At 33.8% G+C, this 20,545-nt stretch overlaps 2 protein-coding genes across 2 annotated transcripts in view; one reads left to right on the top strand and one right to left on the bottom strand.

Annotated features, from left to right (window-relative positions):
• The window catches only part of LOC138141508 (glutathione S-transferase-like), a 36,034-nt gene that overhangs the window by 6,643 nt on the left and 8,846 nt on the right, over positions 1–20,545 (top strand). Inside the window, exon 2 of the mRNA XM_069062230.1 lies at positions 15,365–15,511. Within this exon, the coding sequence (XP_068918331.1) occupies positions 15,376–15,511 (136 nt within the window). The 5' untranslated portion in view covers positions 15,365–15,375. The remainder of the gene's footprint in view (positions 1–15,364; positions 15,512–20,545) is intronic.
• Positions 4,813–7,871, bottom strand: LOC138140589 (uncharacterized). Its single transcript, XM_069061652.1, has 4 exons — positions 5,826–7,871; positions 5,484–5,647; positions 5,299–5,432; positions 4,813–5,243 (listed from the first exon to the last, which is right to left on the bottom strand). The coding sequence occupies exons 1-4, from the start codon at positions 6,004–6,006 to the stop codon at positions 5,072–5,074; spliced, it is 651 nt and encodes a 216-aa protein (XP_068917753.1). The 5' UTR covers positions 6,007–7,871; the 3' UTR covers positions 4,813–5,071.

Here is a 20,545-nt window from a genome sequence, read left to right on the forward strand (position 1 = left end):
CAATAGGTAGCAACTTTTATTCAATAACTAAGATAGATTTTAAAGTGCATATGTTTTAAGTTTTCAACTAATAATGTGCCGCAAGCCTCATAACATGAGTGAGACTAGTATCGCCGATAGGTGGCGGTACTGATTGTAGTGGAAATCTGTCACTAACGTCTTTGTTTTTTATAAAGTTAAATTTGAAAGAAACATAACTGTTTCAGTTATGGTCAAAATATAGAAATGGATGTTACTTTTGATAATTTACCAAAAATTATCTTGTTTATTAAAGTGCAAGCACTTTTAAATGTTTAGACAGGGTTAAAATTCTTGAGTTTGTTGCTAGAGCGACTTTAATGTACGAGCTGGTCACTGACGAGGAATAAATTGGAAGTCAAGAACGCATATTAATCCTTCTCAGTTTAAAGTTTTGACTGACAGAAACTATTATATGCAAGTTATTTATGAGTTATTTCCCTTATCTAGATCATCATCAGATACAGTTCAACCGGAATTAACTTTTAAAATAAATTAAACTTTCAACGTTCGGTGCCGGCACTAAGAATTAAAAATTATAAGTGGTTTGTTCCAAGATTATAATACCAAATCAAAAATTCAAATTATATGGGAATATGAAACGGAAATGTTATTTGGACTAAGAAACTTTTCCAATACTTTGTCGCAAAATTGAAAAATTATTAAAAGCAAGTTTTTTTACTATAACTTTCTTCTGCTTATTTTATAAAAATATTTAATTTCAAACTTTTACGGATTGTATACAGGGTGATTTTGAAATGCGTGTACAAATTTTAATCACGAGCTACTGGCTTTATGTAGAACTCGGAAAAAATATTTAAAAAATTCTATGTCAAAAAATAATAAAATAATTTATTTTTTGAGGTACAATTTTTTTTTATTTGCTTTTAGTTTTCTATGTTGTCCCACAACCTCGTAGGTAAACTTTCAGCACATTTTAAAAATACACCCTTGTATATAATATTTTATAAAATGTACGTCAATGCGAAGTAACCTCTAGGAAATATGCTTTAAAACAAGGAAACCGCATTGGTGTACGTTTTATAAAATATGATAAATAGGGTGTATTTTTAAAATGTGCCGAAATTTTACCTACGAGGTTGTTTGACAACGTAGAAGACTAAAAGCAATTAAAAAAAAATTGTATCTCAAAAAATAAATATCATTTTATTTTTTGACAGGATTTTTTAAATATTTTTTCCGAGTTCTACATGAAGCCGGAAATATCTCGTGGTTAAAATTTGTACACGCATTTAAAAATCACCCTGTATAATCTTACCAACAGATCAAGTATAACAAAAATGATTGTTTTTATTAAAATAATAATTTTCTTTTCAATTCCATATTTCATAAATATTAAATGCAACGTTGCTTGACAATTTGATTTATAGTTAATTTTTTAATTTCTTCTTGATTTAATTTTAAAATCTAAACTTAGTTCAATTCACAACAATAGCAACTAGTGTTAATAATTATTATTAATTAACACTGGCAACAGGGCCTTGTAAAAGTTAAACAATGTTTAAAACTTTGCTTGATTGAAGAAATTTGAACGGTTTACTTTATCTGTTCATCATCGAATACAATTTTGGCTAGAATGAACTTCTGAAGCAATTTAAACTTTCAATAAGGAAAACAAATTACAAATAATTTATTCCAAGTCAAATTATAATAACAAATCGAAACTTTTTAAATTTTCATAAAATATGAAACAAGAAGTTATTTGAGATGAATAATTTAATCTTGTAAATAAAAGAAAGCATAACAAAGACAATATTCTACATTTTTTGCTTGAAAACATTTATTATCTTTTGTTTATTGGTTTCTTTGGTATTTTATCACTTAAACGATATTAAGTTTCCCCCAAAAACATAACTGTTTTAATATTTAAACAAGAACTTGTTTATTAATTTGTGCAAAACGATTTTCTTATTTAGCAACAAAAATACATTATTTGATATTTAGAATTTAATTTTGGTGGATGCGCCGGGTTAGCACTTTATTTAAAAAAAAAACAAGTACTTATTATTTGTCAAGTTCAACTATTGGAAATTTAACTTAAAATGTAATTAACATTAAATTAAGCTCTACTTGTCACTGCAAAATGTTTGGGAATTTCGTCTGGAACAAAGGAATTTCTCAACATTTACCGTGTCCCGCTTTATAAAATTATAAATTTAGCAAGACAGCACAAATTCGCCATTTTCAAACGTTCCCGGATTACTCCGTGGCAAATGTGCCCACTCACCATTTTACGAAAGTCCAGTCGAGGGGTAGCGGATTTAAATTGCCACTAACTCACCCCAAAACCCTAATACAATACCATTTGCCATTTAGCTCGCTGTTCAAACAGGCCCGCACGAAAATCTGGAAGAAAAACGATCCCTCAATATTTCGTCTTTGATTAATGCCGACGTAGATCAGATCCCATCGTTTAATTGCTCTGGGTGTAAATGTTTCATTGCATAATCGCCCTTTCATTCATGTAACGGGCATGAAATTTTCCACCGACATTAATCCATTACGACGGTAACACACGAAACTGCAAGAATCGGTCCAGATAAAATCGCCAAATGATATTTCTGTTGAACTTATCAGGGCGAAGTGAGCACGACCGGATGTAGACAGTCAAATAAGGTGTAGCAAAGGTTGCGACAGGACGAGGGAGGTTTTGGGGAGTACTTGTATGGGCCGCTTAGCCCGAAACGTGAAAGTATTGGCAAACTGCTCGATAATACCAAGGCCTGCTTTAGTACCCCACCTGAACCGTTAGCGGAGTTAATACCATTGGGTTTCGCCCATGAATTATTAACATTGTACATATGCAACGGTGCGAAATATTTAAACGTATCGGTAACGTGTTACAGTTGTTCTTATTTGATCTTCTGCAAATGATAAAAACAAGGGTGGAGGTGGGATACGACAAACATTGGAGAACATTTGCAAAATGGTTCAAACATATTTCGAAAATTTACAAGAATAATTTATGTAAGAGGATTTGAAATGTTCAAGTTATAAAATAATTCATTCATTCGTGGAAAATTCAAAATTAAGGAATTAGTTTCGTTGTAAACATGTTTCTTTTCCTTTTGAAGGGATGGAAACACTAGAATAAAGAAATGCTTTTGTGGAGCAATTTAGTAAACTCTCAACCCAAAACTCGTGTAAAAGCAAAGTGTTCAAGGATCTCTGAAAATTTGAGTAACATGAAGTGAGTTTTTCCCTCGGGAGAAGTAGACCCAAAGATTATTTTTATTTACTGTATAGAGAAAAAAACCTTTTTTCTACTCCCATGTCTAAAATGCCATTTATCGCATGTTTGACAAGCTGCGGTTTTGTGCGCTTTAGTCACGATGTGAAGTTAGCAACGGCCTTTTTAGTCACGGGCTAAAGTTAGCTCCAGCTATTTTAATCGCAAAAATCATGTGACACTCAAAATGAAGTTAGTTGTCACTTGTCAATTGACGTTTATTAGTTTCGAATTTTATGTTTAAATTAACGTTTACTTGTTTTATTTGGAAAAAGTATAGTATGCAACTTGTTTATAAACTTCTCTAGACACTCGTTTATTAAACACTCGCTCTTTAATATTATTTGTGTTGTAGTTATCCATCATCTTTTAGTTCGGGAAGAATGTAATGTAATTTGTTTTGATTTGTTTCAGTTGTAAGAAAAGTAAAGTCTACTTTCGGTGAAGAAGTACAAATTTTTGTTAATTCAATTTATTATTATTAAGAGCCACATTACATTAAAGAAGTTTTTATATCTATTACATTATGCAATAATTTCTGCAACCATATGAATACAATGAAGGTTTGATTCCATTTTTCTTGTAGATCGAAATCTGTCCCAGGATAATGAAAGAAGTATTGTGATGGCGAAAAAACGAAGAACCATTCATTGCCTGAACAAATTAGATTTATATAATGTTGCAAATTTATTTAAATAAAACTACAGAAATTTTTATGGGTGCAATAATAATAATATAAACTCTTTTATTAATCCTTATGTATGATTCTTACCTTGGTTGCTCTGGTCTACTCTTAGTGTTTTGAGTATCTTCTAATTCTTCATTTCTTGGTTGGTATCTTTTGTTTCTTTACTCAGCTGTACAATAGTTCATATGTTCATGATCTTTTGCGGTCTGTTCATCTGAATTACTTTCAGTGTAACGAAATCTACCTCTTCTACCATGTAGTAGTTGGAATATTGGTACCTCTGGAGCTTTATTGGCAATTTTATTGAAACAATTGGTAAGAACTTATATGATGTATGAGCATCAGATTATTAAATGTTGACACCTACGGTCAACATGCAATGTCAAAATCACAAGAAAATTTAAAATGAATACAAAAAAGTCACAATACCACACTCCAGTTACCATTTAAAATTTATAAATTTAAAAATGTTGCTGATAGTTTATTTACATAGAAGAATTAAAAAAGTAAAACATCTCAAAAACGTGAAATAATTAAAAATTACACTGTATATTAATAAATGTGTTTTTTACTCTGTTGATAATTTTGAAAATAATAAAGACCTTCAAAATAGAGCAGGAATAATTTGGAAAAGTTTATTTTTAAAGACTCACCACAAAGTTTCACCAGGAAAGCTTCACATTTGTAAAAGCTGTCTTGTGGAACCCTTTTTTTCGGGAAAATCCTAGTATTTCTGAATATAAAAAAAAAAACGTAAAGAAAGCGATTTATTCTTTGCAATACATCAACTAGGGATGATGCAAACCAATGTCTTTCTTCAACATTAACTTCTACAAATGAAAAAAATTTACTTGATTTTATTTGGCTCAACTGTAATACACAATTACCTTGCTATCCAGACTAAAGAAGTGTTACCACACGATTCTTTGATCAATTTCAACAAAGCAGAAAAGCTATATTTTGATGAAGTAAACTCATTATGAACGACATTTTAATTTACTTTTAGGATAAAAAAATATGACGTATCTTAGATGTACAAAAAGGGTTTTTGATTAACAATATTTACAACAATTTTTACAGCTACATATTATACAAAAAGAACACCATCAAAGCCCTTAAAAAAGTCGAAACTTTGTAACGTATCCCGCAACTGTGGAAAAGCAGGTGTAGATCTGATCCCACTTTTCTTGTGTATACTCGAAAACTCTCGGGTTAGGAATATAAAAAAAGTAACTCATCACTAACAAGAAGGACAAGACGAGGAACCAGTTTCTCTGGGGTTCAAACCTGAAAAAAAGTACGATTGTGATATATGTTTTGCAGAGATTTAGTCTGTTCTTACCTCAGTTGCTCTGGTTCATCCGAAGAATTAATTGAGTCTTCCGCACATGCATCCAAACTGTCGCATGTTAAATCGATTTCAGCGGTTCCGGTATCAGGGAACAGTGTTGCCACGATGTTTGCTTTACCTAGAGTCTTTAAGAAAAGTTTAGTTTTTCGATTACCAATGACATTGTCTCAATTTACCGTCGACTCAACAACATCAAAGAATTTAATTTTCAGTAGGTAAGGTTTGTGAAGATCTTCTTCAGATGAGTTTATGTAGGCGACGGAAAGGATCACATACGATTTGGGGTAGATGCATCGGTGGTTAAAATCCACTTTGAATTTGGTGGCATTGTTTGTGTACACTGAAATAAAGTTAGAATCGAGACGTGAAACGGGATGATCTTAAGTCTTTCTCAGTTTACTTATTTATCGCAAGAACAAATATAAACGGACAAGTATTTTCTAAAGAAAAATATAAAATTAATGTCCCAAAGGAGGTGTCAAGAAGTTAGACAATTAGAAATTATTTATTTAACTCACCAGAAAATTTCACCGGGAAGCTGTAAGGGTTGCAAATAATAAGTTGTCGCGTGAGACATCTTTCTTGATAAAATTCTAGCGTTTTTGGGTAAGCAAAAACGCGAAGAGGTCCCTCCATTCTCTCCAATACATTGACTAATGGGTGAGGAAAATTATTACCCCTTTCTTCACTGTTTGCCATTTTGATGACTTGTTGATGAACTGATGACGAGATCGAACACACTGATGCGAAAAGTTGGACAGAACTGGTAAAGGTAACTTCTCCCCACCCACAAATATTATTTGCATACTGGGGATGAAAATTCTGCGAAAGCCTGGGACAAGAATTTTATACCTGTGCTACGTCTTAATCTTTTTGGAGGTAAACGTCGAAGACTTTTTCGAGATTTTTGAGAAAATAAATTCGTTCCTTGGACAGATTGTGTCCAGCTTTGATTTGATATAACACGCTCAAGAAAAAAATATATATGTACATACATATCATCTGAAGTGCAGTCTATCTGATTATTATGTAAATCACAACACCGCCCCTCTACTCGATTTTATGGAAATGTTTTTAATCCACAGTGCATATAGAAAGTTAAGGGGGTGCTACTGTTTTATTTATTATTTTATAAAAAAAGTTGTAGAAACAGATGTTTTCTTAATCCACTTGTATCGGGAAATATTTCCTTTGTCTTGTTCTCGGAGAAAATTAAACTCTTTTCAAAAGAAAAGAATATTTATTGTCATAATAAAGTTCCTGGACTGGCATTACACACGTTTTATTTGTGGTTATTTCTTGAATAGCTAACCGTAATGAGTCCTTAAATTTTATTACCGTTAGGGGCGTCGTAACTTTTTAAGGCTTAGAGCTTTATATCCTTTTGCAAAGTTTCACTATATTGATTAAATATATTTAACTAACACTAATTATAAAACAACGTGGTTGAAATTATCTGATAAAAATGCAAATGTGAGTTGCTATTCAATTTTATTTATACTACTTTAATTTTTGAAATGTGTCAGTTAACATAATGTAATCTTGTTCTGTACATTTTTAAAGTGCCATGATTGAAATATATTTGAAACGTGTCAAAATAGTTTTCATGAGAAATACTTTCGTTGAAAATATTTAAATCTTCTAGCTTAGCGAGTAAGGTTTCAGCTGTCTAACCTAAATCATGGAGATTACAAATACCAACAAACAAATTGTTTAACTTGACATTCCCTGTTGTAAATCTTGTATTTCGCTCCCGGAAAGAGCCAAGCTTTAAAAACCGATTAAATTTCATTATTTTCAGTATTTACTAATAATGCTTGATGAAGCTTAACTTCATGTTTTTGTTCCTTGAAAAATTCTCTCAACGTTTTTGCTTAAGCTAATATAAATGCCATCTAAATTATAAAAAATGTGTGGGTACATTAGGTTTTTCCTTTATATTTTCCAACCTCTGTCCTCATTTTGTTGTCTTCTTTAAAAGGTTTCCTTGTCTGAAATTCAGTCTTTCTGGAACGTCAGGAACACGTCTAATTTTATATCAAAATTTTATTAGTTGCATCTGCAATATATTCTTATCGTGTTCCTAAAAATAATTACCATAAATATTTTCTCGGGCAAATGGTGTGTTTAGCGCAGATTTTATGGGACGCGGTATTTACAATAGCTTGAAAGTAAATAGTGTCATAAAAATTTTCAAACTTGCAACCGTAAACACCCCAGGCAAAATCGCCGCTACCTGCAAAGCCACCACCAAAACTTGATTATACCATTTTCTCGTGTTCTCTTCCCACAAATTAAACCAACAATTAATTACAGATTATCTTATCGCATAGTCCGGACACTGTCAAACTCCACAACAAACACAATAAAAAATATCTGTGAGCAGTGCCGACAGCGGCTTCATAAAATCATTTTATGATGCATAAATGTTAGGAAAACGTCGAATTTTCACTTTATTACAGCTTTGTGTCGACTTTATTGTTTCCGCCAGGAAAATATTTCATTCCAATCTGCATCAAATCAATTAAACTTTATCTACGAAGAAATCGTAAAGATATTTTGTCTTTTCGTTAGATCAGTTTGTTTTTAGTCAGAATTCTCCGGTTGTGTCAATTTTACACGATTTACGACGTTGACATCAACTACGACAGATCTCGATTCAAGCCTGAAACGGTCGATTAGCTTCGTCGTTGCTTAGTGTGCACCTTAAATCCTCTCCATCAATATTGATGGTACCTTTTCCCACATCCGCAGCGTGCGAGATTTATGGAATTTCGCACAAAGGAAATTAAAAGGACAATTTTCTCCTTAAAATAATACTTCCCGACTCGTGTTTATGCTAAGCAGGAAGCTGATTTCTTGTCATAATAACTATAAAAAAAAATTGAACCGTAATATCTACTTATGCAACAAGTGGGATATTGACATTATTATCGTACGCATTTGAAGTTTACACAACGAAGCCGTAAGTGCGTAATAAAGTAGTATTTCACGTGTTGTTTTAAGATGGACATATTTTAATTTGAATATAACTTCAGTTCAAAATGAAAGTGGCACTAATTGTTTTTAAAATAATAGTAACGTTTTAGAAACTATTAAAGAGTAAAATCTAAATTTTTGTTTTAGTCAAAGACATAGAAGTAGCAGCATATTCGTATCAATTAGGATTTCCGACTTTCTTTAATTTGTTCTATTATTTACTTTACCGTACGGCGTGCGATAATGTGTCATTGCCTGTCTAAAATGAGCAGGACAAATAGGATATATCGCACGGTTGTAGATAAATTGCACTGCTTGCACAAAACGTTATATTTTAGCGTTAATTAACCGAAACTAATGAGACAGCAATCTCTTGTTACTTTTACGCTAACAAAATAGTTCTTCGCAACTTTAGATTAATTAATGAAGCCTTGTTTGCGTAGCTCTGAAATGAAATAATGTAAAGCACACAGATACCTTCAAAGGACACTGGTTAATTGAAAAATAAAAAATATATTGCGACGAGCTAGTTTATTAAATTTTGAAGTAATTTATTTAAAACAAATGTGATGTCGACCATTACGTGCTAAACAATTTTTTAGCAGAAACTCAAATGAAAATTCCGTGGCCTAGATTCACTAAATGTCACGAGGAAAACCACGCTAAATGACATTTAGACAGATAACCACATCAGGTAATTGGAGCGGGATCAAATGAACTAATTTTCTTTTAGTTTTTCCACCTTGGCGACCACTGCAACTACTACGAACTAACCGCGACTGTCATTATTTGTTACACAGTTGTTTTCTACTTCACGTGCAATTATCCTTATCTAAATTAAATCAGCACTTAATCGGCGATTGTCAAACTTTTTTTTTGGGCATTTATCGTTACTGTGGTCGGTTTGTCCATCAAAATACAACAGTATTGTAAAGTTATCAACGTAATGACTTAGCTCCTCCATTAAGTAGAAAAATGTAAGTGCAAATTGAGCAAGCAGGGATAATTTATGATGACGAGATAACTTGTTGATAGATTTGTCTCATCAAGGGACAAAGCAACCAAAACATGCAGCGCACTGTTTATCACATAACAATAACGTAATAACGTAAAGTAGATAATACACCTTGGAGCTAGATTATTATGCGAATACAATGTAAGATTGTTCTTTTTTTATTATGTAACAAGCGCACCCCTCATCAACTTGCACCATACACTGTGGGGTAATTTGTGTTGACATTGATGATTAATGTTGTAAAATTATGCCAAGTTATCGATCAGCCAAAACAACGCTTAGATTAATTAAAAGATAATATTTGATCAGATTTGACGACGTAATTGAGATTTTTCCAGAGTGTAGCACTAAAGAGCGGTCCAGAGTCCTGCAGCTTGCACTTTTCTCCTATTGTGCTTCGGCTTATCTCTTCTGAATAGGGGTGGTTAAGAAGTGCCGCTATTCCCCGCATTACGAAGGGTTTTACTGCCTCTCTAGCTATCAACTTCAATTTTCATGCAAATAGGGGATTGTAAAAATTCTTCGAATCTATTCGAAGCAGAAGGGTGTACAGTTTGCAAAATTTATCTAAATTTTATTGGGGGTGTAAAACACGAGTGTCGGCACCTGCACTAGACCGAAGCGAAATCTGTTGCAAATGAAAGAAAGGGTTTAATCAAGTCGGCTGCATTAAATGCAAATTGGGTCAATCGCAAGGGGTTTCGGAAAGGGGTAAATAATTAAACCTACCTGAAATCTCAGCGATTAATTATGCAATAAACACTATATTGAGACGACAAGCAACCCCTAATGTGATCGCGAGGATTTCGTCGCTCCGAATCGGATTTATTTAATTTTTTTTGGGAAAGGGGTGGCAACACGTTTCTCGATTCTTGCGATTTTCCGCGCTTTCAGTATGTCGAGCGTCGGGCTGAAGTGGCTTTTTAACTTTTAACGAACCCCACCACAAATAAAATCGGGATCGGCTAGAAGGAGCCCGTCCATAGTAAACAACAAAGGCTTATTTGTCGAATTGAGAAGTTAAATCCTTTCCGCGATCTATTTTTAGCGCTACCACGTGGGTAAATCATTGATTTTAGCGTCCCCTAACGGAGTAGTCGTGGCGGCAGGTCATAAGGGATGAACTTTGCGATCATGGAAGAGAGGACATGTCGCGTATTAGCCGGTCTTACATTTATCATTTATGTAAAACCGGAATTTATATAGGTTCATATCGAATCTGTCAACGGATATTGCATGCGGCTATACATGACTCGAACCTTATTGAATTTTTATTAGGACACACCGATGACCGCCCTGAAATGTGACATCCATCAACGAAAATGGAAACAAAAATGAGGGTTGAGAATTTCAGGGGGCAGTCATTTTTCATCAAAGCACCTGTCTGAGGCCTAAATAATACGGGATGTACCGCAATTCATCAAACATTGTTGCGTTATTTGCACACTTAATACAACAATGATTGATTGCTCGAGTTTTGTCGTAAATTGGCAAAAAATTTTGCATTGTGGAAAAATAAGCGTCAGAGAGCTAAGCAAGACAGAGTTTCTTATTGTGACTTTGTTGTAAAATATAACACTTCCTGAGAGCGATATAATAAAGGGACTTAAGCTCAAACACCACAAAGGAAAGCTCGCTTCAAATAGAAAATTATAAATCATTTTCTGGCAAAAAAAAAAATAACCTGAGAGATTTTACTATATACAGACGGAAATTTCCGGAAAAAATCGTACGTTTGGCGAATTTATTATTTATTATTGGAGAGATAAATTAGAGGTTTGTAAAAAAACTATGAGAATATTTTATTAACGTAAATATCCGCTTTCCTTTCGGTGGTTGATTTTATTTTTACCGAAACAGAAATTTTTATTTTTGCATCTTCATTAATAACAAAAATCGAATAAAACTCGTCGTAAAAGCCAGATAACATCCAAGTTATTACTCGTCCTAATCTTTGTTGTTTATGCCCAAGTGAAATTATATTCGAAGCACGAAACTCGTTAAGTTCAAGTAATTAATGTGAATGTAAAATTTTGTCATATTTTCTTTAGAAATTTGCGTGAAAATGGAAATTTCATCAACCTTGCGGATTAATTTTCCTTGGGGATCAACGCTTTCGTAAAATCAAAACTTTGTTATGGCCATATTTTAAAATCGAATTTAAATTCAAAAGAACACAGAATAAAAGAGACAGCCATTAGAGATGAGTTGTCGAGTCCTCTTTCGCAGATCCTTTTACATTCTGTGCTATAAAAAAATCACACCATGTTCACGGATAATGTTTTTATGCATGTGATAAAGAAATATGATCAGAGTTGGTGTAATGAAAACAAAATATAAACATTGAGGAGAATCTGGCCCATAAAATTCCTGTGGTGCTTCAGACCGACGTGTAAAATATAAAAAGATTTTTTTAAACATTTTCTTTTCCTCGAATAGGTTTTTAGTTTACTTATCTATTTTGTCTTTTTCAATTTTTTGTGGATATAAAAATAACTGTTTTAAATTCTATCGCGTCAAAATAATTTAGACGACTGAGATCTTAGTAAAAAGAGAATTAAAAATAAATTGTGTAATATACTTCGTTCATTTATGCAATATAGTAATCACGTGGACATCAGCTCAAGTGTGCACGTGATCAGTTGCCAAAGAGGCTCCTCCTCTAATTGCCAATCATCTAAGAAACGTGTTTCAGTGACGTAACATTCTGTATTCTGAAATTCTTTCTTTCCTTCGTTTCATCAATTTTGAAGCTTTTCTTCGGTCGCTTTTCATCTGGGAATAATTCCATTATAACTATTCACATTCACTTTCACTGAAATAAATGTACCAGAGCCTTGTTTGAACGCGTTCTGTCTTTTATTGTTGCATCTCTCTTTAGTCTTGTTCGATACCGTGCAAGCAGACGAAAACCACGTGATTTGAGTAATATATTTTTTGTTTATTATTTCATTATTATTTTTTTGTGCTGCCGTAGTTAATTGGCATTTTAAGTGGACGATTAGCAATGGAAATGAAAAAACTCTAGTGCTGCAATGGACAAACAAGAAATCTAAGGCAAGAAAAAATAAACAAATTGTTGCAAATCAAGTATTACTGAAAGACAATTACGTCTCTAATGTTATAAAACAAAAGGTGCTTCGTAAATACATATTTAAAAAATGCTAAAATGTGTTAATTTTAGGTTTGGGGGGTTTATTTATAAAAATTTCGGTTGGTGACCTTGCAAGCTATAAAGTTGCGTTTTAATTTGAAATTCTAGCACTGACAGATTGACATTTGACATATTTAGTGCTAAATTGATTACCAACATAATTTTGTTTAAGTAATATTTATTGTGTTAATGATTCAAAAATATGTTTTATTACAAAAGGCAGCACAAAAAATATTTTATGGTACTCTTGTGAAAACTCCATTGCTTTACTCACTCACATACAGCGCTCGACTGCGTCTCGCGCCATATTACCGTTCGTAAAGCAATGGATCGTTTTCAACACTTGTAACATAAATAACTATTAACTATTATTTGTTTCGTTTTTGTGGTTTCTAATGCATATTTGCAAATACTCGAGATTATGAAACTTAAAAAAACAGAACTACAATTTAATTATTTGATTTTTTGTTTCTGCCCAAATAGGTATGTATTTCACAGTTTACATTTTATCTAAATTTAAATTAGTAAAATTAGTAAAACGTTCTCTCCTTTTATTTGTTTAGAGTCTTAAAAATTCCAAAACTCTATCTAATTAAATCCTAGAACAATTTTTATTATTGTTATTTAGTTTCTAAAAGTTTTACTGTTGTGTCATTAAGCTCCAGTCGAGCTTATCTTATTTTATTTTTATTTCTTGGAGGAAAATTTCCAAGAACTGAACGTTTCCACTTTCGCTAAAAGCAGAAAAATATGTTTCCAGACACAAAGCAATTCCTTTTGAAACACCTTAATTTCAAATTTATTCCCAAAAAATATTTGTCGCGAATTTTCTCAATAAAATATGTTCGCTCCTAGCTCGGCGTTTCTTTGACTCTCCGGAGAGCCCAAGTTTTCTCCTTTTTAGCAAATGTACCTCGCAATCTGAACTTCAACCACCATAACCATTTAGATCAAATCTATCCACTTCCCAACTTACGATTGTAGCAACGAAAACTTTCCACCTGCAGTACAAATTCGTTGGAAAATTAAATTGCTTATCTTTGTGAAAATCTATCGGAAATTTGCGGATTGGTAATATTGAATTAGTGCTCCTCGGACGTTCTGCAATAAATGTAATTAAAGCGAGCGTGCTCGACGAGTTTATCAACAAATCGGAACTCGTCAAAGAAAACTATTTCTGAAGGAGCAAAGAAGAATAAAGAAATTCTAGAGTTGCAAATTTTTTGGTCGAGAGAATGGTTCACAAATTGGATTCCACTTCTTCGGTTTGACCTTTACCTGGCGATACATAATTCATTCGGCGAAAGCTCCGACAAGGATCTGGGCCGAGCCGAATCCTTCAAATCTAACGGCGAAATAATTGCGGCCAAAGGATAAAAGTATCTTTAGCAACTCAAACATGAACAAAATCGAAAGTATTAAAACGTGAAAGAAATAAATCAAGTTGTTGACCATGTCTCCGCTTTTCCAATAGAAACGGGATAACTTTCCCGGTTGATGAAAGGTTTTTGTTTCTTGTCGGCAAACACCGAAACGAATAATTATTTACTCTGGGAACAATGGGATGCCCGGCTAAATTTACCAAGGAACTCATTAAATGTTGCGAAATGGGATCAATACCGTGGTTAATGTCGTCATCATAGTCTTGCGAATAGCGAAATAGAACCTGCCGCGGCAGGACAAATAAAACCAATTAAAACACGTTGGGTCGTTGGGTCCTCGCCGGAGAGTGCAAGATCATTACCTCAAAGTGTGGAATTGCTGCTCGGCAGGTTCATTACCATTAATTACGCCACGTTTATTCATCACCAATTATAAACGTGAAATTTAATATGCCTTAAGAAAAAACAACATCCTCGTTACTTGGAAAAAATACCCCTCGATGAATGCGAGAAGACAACGTAAATTAACTCTTCAGGACAGAGTGTTAGATTTCTGTTTCATTTCGGTGATGGATGAGGATTGCTCAGGTTTAGCTCTCAAATCGTTATGCCAAATTGGTTCATTTAGCAATTTGAACCGCTCTGTCCCCCATTAAATTCTGCGCTCCCAAGACGGCTAGACCTACTCTAATGGATTTATTATGGTGATTCGGTCCTCTAGTAACTATTTTGCTAAATTGCTCGTTTCCACACTTTACCGTTTATTACTCGAGAAAGAGATTATTTTTTTGGCGAAAAACGACGAAAATGGCCTCATCGACGATATGACAGGTATAGATAAGACCTCGACTATTACAACATGCTGAAAATTTATGAGGCCTCACTGAAAGGGAATTGTGGCGCGCTTGTTACAAATTGTAAGCCATTTTTCCTTTGTTGAATTTTTTATAACAATCAGATGACGATGTGGGACACTCCATTTATTTCTCCGCGGAAGGAGCCCCACAAGAAATTCTTTTTCTTTTGTCTGCTGGAAATGACGATTTTCTCTTTTAATTAAATACCACCACAACACGGACGACACTTGCTATACCTTGTTCCTTTTAAATATGGGTATAATGCATAAAACTCGTTTCTCGTAGCTCTGAAACTGAAACTCTTTTAATTTTTTTACTTATTTATTCACCCTTTCGTCTCTCATTAGTATTTCAAAATGCTTTCCATCAAATTTTTATTTCCATTTTCGACCCCGTACGTCTGAGCTTGTACCGTCGCGTTCTTTATTTTTTACTCATTTATTCGCTTTCCTAATGTTCCCCATTAGCGTTTCAAAGAGCGGATTTTCTTTTTATTTTTGTGTCCGTGTGTGCGAGCTCACGTCGCACGAAATGTCAGAATTGACAGTTCCCGCGCGCCCAGCCGCTGCCCTCGTTCGATCGTGGCGGCGGGGGTGGAGCTATTTTTAAAAAATCGCCGCCTCTTTTTCATCCCTTTGTTGGCGGCTCTCACCTGAAATTCTTGTTTCAGATCTTAGCGGCATGTCGCCCAACTATAAGCTGATTTATTTCAACGCCAGAGGGCGAGCCGAGCACATCCGTTTTATTTTCGCTTATGCCGGCGTTGAATACGAAGACGAAAGGATCCCCAGAGAAAAATGGCCCGAAGTGAAAAAAAGTAAGTCGTAGCTTAATAACGTTTTCACACTTTGCGATTACAGTTTCGAACGGAGGCACAATCAAATTTGCCTTTAACGAATTTAACGTCTGCCTCCCATTTGGAGCGCTGCAAGTTAAATTTAATTTTCAGGTGAAGTTTTACGTTCGATCGGACCAAAAAGACCAAAGATGAACTCGGGAATAACAGAAAATTAAAAATTTCAACCAACTCTGTTTATTTTTTCCGGTGGAGTGGGTTCTTCCGAATCGTTTTGTCGGCGTTTGTTCATTCAACATTGCCAACTCTCAGACCGATACACTCACTCCCTAATTAGCAAATTAATTAATTTTTAACGTCGCATATTTTATCTGTCTATATTTAGCCCCTTATCAGACATTTCTAATGTTAATTTCCGTTAACTTATTTCATTAAATTGTAATTAGTGATGCTATCAGCATCACGATAAGTTCACATGTAAAATCTAAATTAATTTAATTTTCACATGTGACTTGGAATCTGTGCGGCCTTGACCCCTTCAGGCAGTCGTTTTTTTCATCGTGAAAACATAAATTGAAACAATCAAAGACAAAAACTGCAAAAGGCAAGATTTGAAATCATTATTAACTTGTCGAGGCAGGAAATTGCAGTCGCGGCCCAAAGCTCAGGCTTAAAGCTCTTCCGCTGGAACGATATTAAAATAGGAATATGAGTGCAATTTTGCTACAATAAGGACGAAAATGTGCGTATTCTGACATTGACAATATCCTCAAAGACGTGTCTCACACAAGGACTTGTTAGTCGGAAAGCATGGAGGATCAGGGTGAGGATTTGTTTCAGTTTTTGACATGTCAAGTTCCGTTTAAAGCTTATCTATTGAAACGGTGAAGCAGTTGCTTTGATAATTTAATTTTCGCTTTGTGATGTTAACATTATAATGACACTTTCTGGTACTAAGTTATGCAAAGTGGGCTCTTAATAGAATTATACTTTGACCTAGAAACCATTATAATTCCACCATGTATGCATTTCTCACACTCAGATTCATTATTGAAAGCACACTGGAATTGATGGAATTTTAAATTGTCTTCGATTTGTGTAAGAAAGTCAGTTCAAGTTGAGTACTTAGTTTTTATTCTATGCAATGTTTATTCCCATCAAATTTAAACGTCACCCATTTTCCTCATCACATTTTCAATAAGCTTTTAATGAATTGCTCGCATTCATTTATTATGTCTTTTTACGGTTAGAGCACGCTCAAAAAGAGAAGTACACGTACTGTCTAGCCTATAGCCTATACTGTATGAGTCAGCTAAAACGGGTACTTTCACGAGAAAAAAAAATGGGAAATTTTGACACTTTCCTCGCGCCGCACCGGTGGGCTAGGTGCGAATCTTTTTGCAGGAGTTTTTTTTTTGCTAAAAGAAAGAAAACGCATTGCTGTAACCTTTTTTTAAAATTAAATTTTGTAAATTAAATTAGGTTTTATTTTTTTGTTCAAAAAGCCGTCGCACAAATGACAACCTATCCTTGTAAGACCAAATTTACATTAGAATTTTTTGTTTGGTTTCAATGTAGATTCGCGTGACATAAGTATTATTATTTTAATGCATCCTGTATAATTTAATTCTAGTTCTGAAAGAAATGTGTTAATGTAATTGATGCTTTAATTGGATAAAAATGGGCCACTCAGACTGCTTTAAAATGATATGCCTTTTGATACCCCTTGACATTTAAAGTTCTGAGGGTGAAGTGCACCATCACTGTTTCATTTTCTGTAGCCCATCCCTTTTTTTAAACATCACTCCATTTTTAGTAGGTAAATTAACCCCCACTGTGTGAAAAATTTTGTTGCAAGTCTCATTGCTTCTTTATTTCCTTTCACAACTTTTGCTCTTTTTTCTCTAGGATTTGGAACGACCACCTTCATAATTCGCAATTCTTTAAAAGATTTTTAATTTAGGTAAAATTCTAATTGACAAGGAAAGCCAAGTGGTGGAGTCAAAGAACATCTCCCCAGCAAAATAAGCTTTCATTGTGATGAACAGTGTTAACTTTATCGATTGAAAACCTACGCAAAATAAATATACATACAAGGTACGGCAAACTATTGGCTTAGGAGAGAACGTCTTCAAATCTTTCATTTCTGAAGGCACTGTGATACTGTGAATGTAAAATAAACATCTTCAAAAATTGTTAGATTTTATTGTATAAAGGCTGTATGACACGATGCTAAATTTTGTAGAAAATTTGTTAGAAAATGAGAGAGGGCCAATGAACGATCAGGATCTGACAAAGACAGACTATGATCCTGATCGTTCATTGGTCCTGATCGAGAGTCTCGCTCATTTTCTAACAAATTTTCTACAAAATTTAGCATCGTGTCAAACAAGCTTAAGTATAAGTATCATATCATTACACAGGGTGTTATTGAAATGTGTGACCAAATTTCAACCACGAGCTACTGGTTTCTTGCAGAACTCGGAAAAAATATTTAAAAAATTCTATGTCAAAAAATAAATGTCATTTTGTTTTTTGACAGAATTTTTTAAATATTTTTTCCGCAATAATTTTTTTTAATTGCTTTTAGTCTTCTACGTTATCCCACAGCCTCGTTGGTCAAATTTTGGCACATTTTAAAAATACACCTTGTATATCATATTTTATAAAATGTACGCCAATGCGAAGTAACCTCTAGGAAATATGCTTTAAAACAAGGAAACCGCATTGGTGTAGGTTTTATAAAATATGATAAACAGGGTATATTTTTAAAATGTGCGGAAATTTTACCTACAAGATTGTGGGACAACGTAGAAGATTAAAAGCAATATTAAAAAATTGTAGATCAAAAAATAAATCATTTTATTTTTTGACATAGAATTTTTTAAATACATATTTTTTCCGAGTTCTACATGAAGCCAGTAGCTCGTGGTTAAAATTTGGTCACGCATTTCAATAAAACCCTGTATAGCTTGAAATGATTTTTGCATTGTAGACAAAATTGGAAACAAATGTTGTTTTATTCTCACTGAACGTCAACACGAAACTAACTACAGAGAAACCAAGAATTTACAAACAAAATGGAATTCATAAAAATTTGAAACGTGTTGGAAATTGTTTTATTGTTATTTTAAAAATCAGCCACATTCAGTTTCACTGAGTGAGCTTTTGTTATTCTTTTATTCAAATTGAAAACACTAGTTTACACATAACGTGTTTTTAAAAAAATTGCTGAAATATATAACCTAGTGCTTGCTTTTGTTTCGTACATTTATAAATGAGAGAAAAATACGACCTGCTTTGTTAGAATTAATTTTCAACCCTCGTTATATATGAAAGTATGTTCATGGTTTAATTGTATTTTATTATAATATAAACTAAAAATCTGCTCTTTTGTTGCAAAATTAATAATTAAAACCAACACATTAATTCAAATCAACATAATATAAAAATATAACATTCCTCCAGTACTATCTTATTTTGCCTGGTGCACTTTCGTTTCCCCCCCTTTCGCTCAATTTCTCCACAACCAGTTTACCGCCAATGTCACATTTCGTTTTTAAAGGATGTCACCGGGACAGGACTCTAGGGTGTTCCTGGGGTAAAATACACTGCTTCGACGATCGCTTACTAGGGCTGTAAATCAGCCAAGGGTTATGGTTGTAAAAAACCCTAGGAAAAGCTTCAACCAAAGGCAGGAGGTAGCGGGATTCGAATCCGCTATCTGCCCAATGGGAATGAGCCTGCTATGCATTTGGTCGTAGATCCTGGTCATGAAAACTAGCACTCAGGATGCAAACATTTATACGTGACGATACTAAGCAGCTAAAGTAGTTTCAGAAATTTCTTTATAATATATTTATCCCTAATAGAAATACTGACTAAAATCATAAATCACACCAAGAAAGAAACAGATCTTAAAGCACTCCACTCCAGTAATTTATGGCATGGAGGTAAATAACTTCAGAGAAATATTTTTAATATCTTTGAACCCTATCGAGGCTATTCGACAAAGAAAGCAGGTAAAATAATTCGGGGAAGACTGTAAGTAGTTTATAGTATTCTTGGGGATTTAAATTTTCGTTTTTATGCCAAGGACCATTGTGTCAACGTTAAATACTCCAACAATACCTAAGTATATACCACAAACCATTAGGCTGGGCTGGCATAAATATCTGTTTGCTTGCGTTCCAAGGGGTGCAGGTATATACAGCTTTCAGGCCGGATTATTTTATCTTTACAGATATTATTATTAAGTAGTGATAATAGTTATTTGTGTATCAAGGCCAAAAAGGGCATCTTTTTCGTCCGAGTCTGAGCTTTCTGGCAAAGGCGCAGCCGAGGCTCGAAAACAGGAGAGGACAAAAGGCACTTTTGGCAGAGGTGCACATTATTTTTTTTATTATTAACTACAAAATAAAAGACACCATTGGAAAAATTACAAATTTATTTCGTATCAACCTTTTTCAAATAATAAATTTAATAGTACATATGTATTAACAATTTTTTATAGTATTTGTTATCAGCTTGCTAACAAAACTAGAAATTTACTATTTGCAATACCTACAATTACTTATTTACATAATTTATAGTGACAGGTTTTGTCGGTTTCGTTGCTAACTTAGGTACTAAACAGACCAACAGATGGCGCCACGGTCAGCGTCTGAAAAAGAGTTACTTTTCGTCCGCTTGCGAGTACTTAAAAAAATATTAGAAACTAAGTGCAAGGAGAGTTTTTTTGGGATTTGGGAATGGGTTAAAATTAAATATACTTAGAGATGAGGTGAATAAGATGGCCGCAAATTGTTATTCAAATCGCCGATTTTTGCCACATAAACGACACATGTATGTGCACGTACTATGGCGGACAATAAATTTAGGCCGGCCTGTCATTGGCTTGACATCAAAATGTGAAGCTGGCATTATGTTCAACTAACCCCATTTTCGATTTTTGTCATTCTTGTCATCGTGACAGCCATAATCAAAATTAAAATCGGGAAAAGAAGCCTGCAGCGTGCATCAGAGAGAAGTGCTACTACAAATCAGTTATGCTAG

This window comes from Tenebrio molitor, chromosome 1, assembly GCF_963966145.1.
Source record: "Tenebrio molitor chromosome 1, icTenMoli1.1, whole genome shotgun sequence".
NCBI lineage: Eukaryota > Metazoa > Arthropoda > Insecta > Coleoptera > Tenebrionidae > Tenebrio > Tenebrio molitor.